The sequence below is a fragment of the Zea mays genome, chromosome 10, assembly GCF_902167145.1.
Source record: "Zea mays cultivar B73 chromosome 10, Zm-B73-REFERENCE-NAM-5.0, whole genome shotgun sequence".
Lineage (NCBI taxonomy): Eukaryota > Viridiplantae > Streptophyta > Magnoliopsida > Poales > Poaceae > Zea > Zea mays.
In genome coordinates, this window is record NC_050105.1 from 81,315,177 (window position 1) to 81,325,020 (window position 9,844).

The following is a 9,844-nucleotide window of genomic DNA, read 5'->3' on the forward strand; positions in this document are numbered from 1 at the left end:
GGCTCAAGGCCTTCGTCCATATCGCAATCTGAATTTATTATTTACAAATTAATATTGCGAGGGGCTACTGTTGGGGGCCTTCGTCCTCCGAAGGTCCTCAAAAACATGATTTGACAATGTTTTCCAAGTGAATTATATGAACAGGTATTTTCGGATTCAGAATTATGGATATGGAGCACGACCAGGACGAAGGCTGAGCCAGACGAAGGTCGGGGGTAGCCGAAGCTGTACGCAGGGAAGCTTCGGCGCGATGGCGCAAGGGGGAACCGACCTTAAGATGAAAAGACTTCGGGGTCCTCAATAGATTTCCATAAACCGTTAACAAATGTAATGGACATGGATGTAATTTTACGTGGGCTGCGTCCCGCGTCTATAAATAGATGAACAGTACTCACGTACTGTTCACGCGGACTTGTCATTCTGCTTTTGGCGTCACGCTCGTACTTTCCACCTTCTCTCAGGATCGAAGGTACATTTGTAATTTGGGATCATTTCTGTTTTTCCATGTTAATAAAATAGAAATGATTCTTTGGTGATGCTTATATCATATTTCATGCTTTATGTGAGTCCTTCGTCATTATTTGTTATGTTTACGAAGGTATGTTTCTCATGACCTTCGTCCGAGACTCATTATTTCCCAAAGGGATATAATGCTTCGAAGGACGAAGGACCCTAACACTTAACACTTTTTATGTTGCCTTGTTCTTAACTCTTAGAATTTGAGAACAAGTCCCCAACACTAACCTTGGCAAGTAGCAGGAAGTAGCTTAGCTAGCTCGTGGTCGTGGAGCACTGACGTCGTACGTACGTGCAGGGGGGTGACAGCTACTGCCGGGAGATATTCCAACACAAAGAGCTATCACTACTCTCTCGTCGGCTCACACACATGTTGTCTAGAGAACCCAAAATGTGTGTAGTGCAAGAGAATACTAGCTAGCTTAGCAAGATATATGCCATCATCACAAGGCACATAGTCGTTTGGACCACTTTATGCCAAATTCTGTTAGTTAAATCGAGAAACTATATAGTAAAATATGTGTTTTATTACAACGATGATATATGCTGCCGTTATTAGCGCATTATTCATCCATCATCATCGCTAGCTGGCATTGTTTTGGCGTCATCGCTGCTTAAAAGAGAGGTAATTTAAGAACAATAGACGTGTAAGCATGCATATCGTGCATGCAATGCATTTATATCCTAATATATATATGATGATACCCCCTTTTCTCACTCTCTCCAACACAACCTTTGTTTGGAACACAACTTTCTCCGTGGTGATCGACGACATAATAAGGCGGTGTTGATAAAATCCTGCATCATATCCTTCAAGATCAAAGTAAAAGTTTCAAGTAGCTAGTGACCTCATGCTTGCATATGCATTCATATTCTCGCCTAGAGAATTTTAGGACCGAACCCTACGAGATGAAGAATAATTTAGACAGTGATTTTTTTTACAGTTTTCTGTAGTTAGCATCGAAATATGGTTCGTTTTGTACAATACAAAGATCAGGTCAATTTGTACTGGTAGCTCTATCCGTGAAAAAAGAACTAATACAGCTACCACCAGGTATATATCACTGCCGGACTCGTGTTAAAACACTCGGCAAAGGCTATTTTATATTTGGCAAAGACTTTGTCGAGTGTTACACTCGACAAAAAATACTCAGCAAATATTTTATCGGCAAATGGTTCTTTGTCGAGTACTTTTTTCCGACACTCGGCAAAGACGTACTTTGCCGAGTGTCGAAAAACACTCGACAAATTAAGAATTGCAAAAAACTCCAAAAAAATAGCAAAATATTTTTAAATTATGAGAACAACTCTCCAACCACAACCCAATTATCATATACATCATCCTATCATTTTTCGCTATTATTTTGAATCAAATTTACATGTTTTGAGATTCGAACTCACAACCTCTCTCGCTCATACCTTCCTCTACCACTACACTACTACTTCAATTATGTTTATATTACGTTTTCATTTCTCATGTACTATAACAAACCGAGAGTAATTTGATTATTTGAGGCACTAAATGAATTCATTTGAAAATATGATCAACTATAAAGTTGCATAACTTTTCAAGATCTACAAGTTCTATTTTGATAGTTTCTACATCTGAGGCCGTTTACAAAATTTGAATTTCAAATTTGAAAACTTCACACGAATTTTTCAATGATAAGATGATTTCAAATAAAAAATTGTATATTACAAAGTTTCGTTACATTTCAAGACCTACAAATTTTATTTTTATGGTTTTTCCATCCGAGATAGTTTGAAAAATTCAAATTTTAAAATTCAAACATATTTTTGCATGACAAGATGATTTCAAACTAAAACATTGTCAACTACAAAGTTTCATAACTCTTCAATACCTACAACTTTCATGTTGGTGGTTTTTTTCTTTCAAGGCCATTTTCAAAATTCAAATTTTATTTTTTTTAAATCCAGACGTAGTTTTAGTTGACAAGATTACTTTAAATCAAAAGGTTGTCAACTACAAAATTATATAACTTCTCAAGATCTATAAAGTTTATTTTGGTTGTTTAGTCATTTTTTGTTCATCTCAAATGATGGTTCTAACAATATGCACAAATCTTATACATCTCTCTCGTAGTTTTATAAACTACGAGAGAGATATAGGTTTTATGAACAAATTTACTTTTATTTTATCATATGAAGAAATGTTCAAAATATAAATTGTACATCATGATGAGTTATACAAATTTGTAGTTGAACTTTTTTCATTTGAATTAATTTACTGCTTTAAAATCTGATTTTTAAATTGTCTTTGTCTAGTGTTGAAAAAAATCACTCGACAAAAAAGCTCTTTGCCGAGTATTATATATTTGACACTCGGCAAAGAAGTTGTTTGCCGAGTGTTTTTTTTACCGGGGGTTTTTTGTTTGTGACTCGGTAAAGAGTTTTTTTGTCGAGAGTCCAAAAAACACTCGACAAAATATTTGACACTCGGTAAAGAGCTAAATTTCAGTATTGTATATTCCAAATCTTGTTGTTGCATCATCGACCGTAGTGGGGCTTTCGAGATGATCGACGCTAACAAACGTAAGTATCACTGATCTAATTCTACGCATGTTCTAAGTCGTCGGCGGTACACACCAGGTCCATATATATAAGCACCCATACCATACGCAATGCGCACTGACACACGTGTAAACAAAATCGGAATCTACAACTACAAACGCCAATGTATGGCGGCCGCTCCCTCTGCCGCTAAGGTGCTGACACGTGTTATTGTTCCTAAGGTTGGGAAAAAAAAGCTCGAGCCTCATGAGCCGACTCGAAGAAGCTCGCAAGCGTGAACGAGTCTAAGCTATGCCTAATTTTATAGCTTGCTCAAACAGTAAGCCGAGTTGAGTCGAGTCTGAGCGATCTCGAGCCAGCTCGTGAGCCTGCCAAATCATGTAGTACTATATTGTGACACCATTACATTATTATGTTATTGATTTATTTTCTTACTTTTTCATTGATCTAGTGCTAGACATAGTTTGAAATATATTTCTGAATTTTGGTACATATTTTTTTTAAATTTTATATATAATAAAAATATACAATTTATGTTCTAAATTAGATTTATAGTGTGAAGGCTCGTGAGCCTGAGCAAGTACGAGACAAGCCTAATTTCTGAGCTCGCAATATGAACGAGTCGAGCCGAGTCTGGCTTGCTAGGTGACCAAGTCGAGCTGAGTATTTTTTTTATTTTGCCTTGACTCATTTTCCAGACCTAATTGTTCCCAGCTAGAGATGGCAATGGATAAATACCCACCCGGTATTACTATCTCATACACATACCCACGACAGAAAAATAATCCCGTCAGGTCACCCAAATCGACTATTGGGTATGGATTTACCCCCATATACCCATATCTGTGTGGGTATGGGTCGCCCGTACTCATAAAGATTAAACATCTATCAAAATAATATATTATACAAACATCAAGTATATCCATCTAAATATCATTACAAAATTCTAGCATCATTCAATTATCCATTCAACATCACCATAGATAATTGGATAAAGTAACAACACTAAGATAGTACCACATAACACATTACATGTTCCATTACATGGTCATCAAATAGTTGTTAAGCCTTCCATGACATTATTTCCCAAAAGGTTGCTAGATGGTCAAAATAAGGATGATTGAAGCTCAAGTTCATGTTTTTTAGCCAACTTTATACTAGGTATTTTATATCCACGTGTTAACGGGTATGGGTAAGGGCGGAACGTTCTAATACTCGTTTACCCATTGGATGAAGGTTTTTGCCCAATAAGAGACCTATGAGTAAATATTTAGCCTATATACATACTCTAATGGAGTAAATACCCATTGAGTATTGGGTCGTGGGTACCCATTGCCATCTATATTCCCAACTCTCCCTCACTAGGTCAAGAAAATGACTTTAGTGACGTGTTTTTAGGCTAATTAGCGACGCGTTTAAATTGCGGTTAAATTTAATTGAACTAATCAGTGACGCGTAAAAAGACGCAACTAATAGAACCACTTTAGGGCATGTACAATGGGTGTCTTGAGTTGTGTCTTCGAGTGTGTCTAGGGGGGTGATTGTAAAAAAACTCAAGACATGTATCTTGACGAAGACATAGTGTCTTAGCTCTATGTTCGAGACAGGAGATTAGTTGATTGGTCACTTTAATTTATTGAATGATCTGATTGGTACAATAAATACGGTAAGACACATGTTTTAGACATACTCACTGTATTATGTTGTGTTTTAGTTGTGTCTTATACTTGGAGTACCGTGCAACAGTGTCTAGGTTGTACATGCCCTTACATGTTTTTAAAAATACATATCACTAACAGAACCACCATAGTGTTATCGTGTTTTTATAAACCAATGTCAACTACCCGGCGAAAAAACAATTCCCTACCAAATGCCCTACGCAGCTCGTGAGATTCAAACTCACGACCTCCACCTAGTGCATGAGCTCATCTATCACCACACCCCCAACTCATCTAAATCTATGTTATATTTTTATTCCCGATATATTATAACAAACCGAGTGTAAATTGATTATTTGAGGCATTAAAAGCATTTTCAAGAGACTAGCTAAATAGCTTCTCAAGCTAAATTTTAGGTACTTAAATAGCAAAATGGTTCTCCAACAGACTAGCCATTTAACTTGCAAGCTATCTGGCTCTCTAAATTGACTCCCTCACTAGCCAAATTTGGCTAGCAACTCTCGTTAGCCAAACTAACTTGCATGTTGGAGAGTCTGTTGGAATGAGATGTTATATATATATATATAGATTGTATATTAGAAGCCCTGGGCTTCCAATAACTAAAGGAAGCCCGGGCCAGACAGTGCAATTCGGTCGAGCCGGACCACATCCGGACGTCTATAAAACAGGACCCGGAGTGCTAGGGTTCAGTTTTTCACGCCCCATCTCGATTCATTAGCGACGACGGTTGCCCGATAGCGCGCGCGGCGGCGGACCCCGGCCAGTGGCTGCGGTGGCCGTGGCTCCCCGACCTCGACATGCGGTGGCGGCGGTTCCCAGGCCGGCGGTGGCGGCCCCCGATCCAGAGGGCGAGCGGCGGCGGATCCCAGGCCGGTGGCCGTAACTCCATTACCTCGACGCGCGGTGGCAGAGGTTCCTCGATCCGCAGCGAGGCCCTTGTGCAGGCAAGCGGCAGCGTCCCCGAAGCCCCGAGGAGGCGGCACTTCCAAGGCCGGCGAGCAAGCGACGCCCGTCCACGTGCGAGTAGCGACGGCGACGCATGAGGCGCGATGTTCGAGCGAGCGACGTCACGGAAGGGGCGAGATGCGCGCAGCGATGATCGCGCGTGACATCCTCTGATCCGGTGCATTTTTCTTTTCGTTTATTGTGTTTTATGCCTACCACATGTATTATTTACGCTAAAAACTGTATGATTTTATGCTTTAACACAGAGTTCGTATATCAGTTTACTGCATGCACATTGGAAAGACAATTCCTTGATTTATGTTGTTCTTAATTTGCGCGCATGCAATGGAAACTCCCACGATTTTGCCATAATTTTTGGATCTGTATAAAAATAGAAACCGCATGCATGCGGCTGCCATGTTTTTCGGATCTGTCATAAAAATAGGATCGTAATAACAACCTACTAAAGCTATCAACCTCTAATTGACTCGGTATTTACGCTTATAATTGAGGGATTTTATGCTCAAAACTTAAGGTTTTTACGCTCCACCCGGAGATGCATCCATCAGTGAACAACATGTCAAATTTTTTATGCAGTGTAAGAAATTGCATAAATACCTACACCGTGTAGTATAATTTGTTTCAGTATACATCATAAACTAGTTCTAATGCGTTTAGTTGCATGGCTGTTGGAGGGATCCTATATTTATGAAGGAAATAAAACATTAAATGTGATTTTTTGTTTCTATGCATGCAATTCATTTTCTTTTATTGCATATTTTTTCCATCATAAATTCGTGTGCATGCAGCCTGTAGCAGATTTTTACGCAGTATACCGAATTGCATAATTATCTACACAGTGTAGCATATTTAGTATCAGTATATAGCATAAAATGGTCATTACGAGTTTTAGTTGCATGTCTGTTGCAGCGATCCTAAATTTATGGAGGAAATAAAGCATTTAAAATAGAAACTGTCACACATATCTTTCCTAAATTTACGCGTATGCAAGGGAACGTGTTTGACTCATGCATGCATTTTGTCATAATTTTAGGATCTGTATAACCGCATGCATGCGACTGCCATGTTTTTCGGATCTGCCATAAAAATAGGATCGTAATAACAACCTACTAGAGCTATCAACCTCTCACATTGGCTCGGTATATACGCTTATAATTGAGGGATTTTATGCTCAAAACTTAAGGTTATTACGCTCCAACCCGGAGGTGCGTCCACCAGTGAACAACATGCCAGATTTTTTACGCAGTGTAACGAATTGCATAAATACTTACACCATGTAGTATAATTTGTATCAGTATATATCATAAACTAGATTTAATGTGTTTTAGCTGCATGGCTGTTGGAGGGATCTTATATTTATGAAGGAAATAAAACATTAAATACGATTTTTTGTTTTTATGTGTGTAATTCATTTTCTTTCATTGCACATTATTTTTATCATAAATTCGTGTGCATGCAGCTGGTAACAGATTTTTACGCAGTATATCGAATTGCATAATTATTAACACAGTGTAGCATATTTAGTCTCAGTATATATCATAAAATGGTCCTTACGCGTCTAGCTGCATGGCTATTGCAGCGATCCTAAATTTATGGAGGAAATAAAGGATTTTAAAAACAGAAACTGCCGCACATATCTTTCCTAAATTTATGCGCATGCATTGGATCGTGTTTGACTCATGCATGCATTCTTTTTTTGCGCTAACAGACGTGGGGCAGGTGGCGCACCCGACAGCCTGTTTGGGCGCGCTGGTTGAACCAGTTTGCAGAGGTGGTTGGCCTGGGCTTCCTTTAACTATTGGAAGCCCAGGGCTCCCGTTATACCTGCCATATATATATATATATATATATACTAGGTGTGTGTCCGTGCGTTGCAACGGGAGTACGCTAGGATGAGCATCGACACATATCTGATCAGATCTTATATTTCCTTGGGGGTCTGGAGAAAGTTTGCTCGGAAGCCAAACATGTTAATACCTGAGCATGTGTTCCCTTGTGCCTCATCAACACACTGTTCCGCGCATGTATGAGTCTTGTTAATTTGCATGCCTTGTGTATAGTCTCTCACCATCTATTCACTATAATATACAGAATCCATGTGACAAACATTATCAAATAGAAGTTTAATGGATGTAGGACAAGGAAGCTTTCAGGAGTAAGGAAAAAATTACTCGAGTTCTTGGGAGCTGTTCAACGTGGGGCAGGAACTGCAGCTTCTTTTAGTGAAATTGCACCACCCTGCAAAGACCGAAGTATGAAGATAAGTTAAGTAATAAGCAACACAGGGTAAGCTTGTTTTTTGCCAAGGAACACACCTAATCAAAAATTGTTGAGTCTAGCAAAAACATTGTTACAAGATTAAAACAAGAGCTGCCATCCACGTATTTATTTCTCTTGGTGTTTTGATTAGTTCCTTTCACCTAAAATCATAGGACCTATCAGACCAGTTAACATTTATTTTCTATAAATTAGTACACTTTTTATCAGGGTACCATAAGGAAATCAGTTTGACAGCGCGACCGCGTGGGCCGGGACCGCGCATGGCCCAATTTGAAATATCCTTGCACTAACTGAATTGCCTAACTCTGAACTGATCATACTACACCACTCATTGTTCTCGAGTTTCAGCCCCCTTTGATCAGTATTCACGCACCAGTCTGCACTTCTTGCTAGTTTCTTGCACTTCCACTCCCAGTAAATGCAATTACTGTATTTTGTTCAAACAATTAGGTGGCATATGATGACATATCAACCAAACATTTATATTTGAGAAGTTTTTTTTATCAGCCCCATTCTCCTCTAGGCTTCATCGATCTCATAATTCTCATTGGCCGCAGTTCCAACCGTTGCAAAAATCTTAATGCCCCTATCAATAAAAAGTAGTCCCAAATTTGTACATATCACTATCGAGAGTGCATTCAACCATTCGACATACAGGATGCCGATGTCATCCCAACCACTGCATTGCCCGTGCCTTTGGGCACCTTGCTCCATTTGAGGATCTTACGCACAGAGGCCATGTCATCCCATCTATTCACAGAGCCATACAAGTTTGACAGCAGGATGTATCGGCTGCCATGGCGAGGCTCCAGTCAATGAGCTTCTTGGCAACCTCCTCACCAAGCTCAACCTTGCCATGCATCTTGCAGGCGCTAGCTAGTGCGCCCCATAAGCCAGGGTGTGGCTCCACGGGCATGCTCTTGACGAAATACAAGGCCTCCATGACACGACGAGAGCGACAGGGCCTGTCGTTCGCCACCATTCATCGCGAGCCCAGCAATCATCGCGTTCCAGGAGTAGATGTTCCTCATGGGCATGACAGCAAACACCCTGATGGCACTGTGGATACCCCCCACATTTCCTGACATGTCGACGATAGCGGAGGCGAGGACAACACTCATCGTCCCCTGCAGCTCCTGTTCGGCGTACGCGTGCACCCACGCGCCGTGTTCCAGTGACTGCAGCTGGGCGCACGCCGAGACCACGCTCACCAGCGCGGGCTCATTCGGCACGATGCTGCTGCTGCGGACCATGTCACCGAAGAGCCCCTGATCATGCAGCGCCTCCCAGCAGCGTCCCGACAGCACGAGGCCACTGATCATGCAGCTCCAGGTGGCGGCGTTCCTGGTAGGCATTGCGTCGAACAGGTCCCGCGCCTCGGTGAGCATCCCGGCGTGGGCATACGCGCGCAGCATCGCGTTCCAGAATACGACGTTCCTCTCGGGCATGGCGTCGAAGAAGTGCCTCGCCCGGCCTAGGCCGCCGGAACTGACGTGGCCGGCGACCATGGTGGTCCAGGCGACGACGTCGGCGACGTCGGTGGAGACCTCCGCGAAGAGACGGTCGGCGGAGGCGACATCGGAGGCGGCGAAGTAGGAGGATACGTTGGCGTTGGCGACGTAGACGTCGCGGGCGTCGGGAGACACGTCGTCGTCATCCATGTACAGATTAAACAAACACGGGGATTGCGCGAGCGCGAAGGGTTGCTCGAGGAGGTTTGCGGGGGCGGTTCGCGTCGTTCGCGGTGCAGCCTTGTCGGCGTTTCGAGACAGGGGGTCCCTAAGCCGACGAGTGAGTATGCTGCGTGCCCCAGCCCAGATGGGTCGAGCGCGTGGGCGAGCGCGAAGGGGGGAGAGGCGAGGTGGCCGGAG

The 9,844-nt window shown here is 41.9% G+C and overlaps 1 protein-coding gene across 1 annotated transcript; it reads right to left on the reverse strand.

The window, feature by feature from the left end:
- Nucleotides 1-8,258: 8,258 nt before the first annotated feature.
- Nucleotides 8,259-9,496, reverse strand: LOC103642555 (uncharacterized). Its single transcript, XM_008665808.2, is given in 3 exon segments — nucleotides 8,259-8,787; nucleotides 8,790-8,932; nucleotides 8,934-9,496. Coding segments are annotated over 3 exon segments (867 nt in total). The 5' UTR covers nucleotides 9,482-9,496; the 3' UTR covers nucleotides 8,259-8,611.
- Between the last annotated feature and the right edge of the window lie 348 nt (nucleotides 9,497-9,844).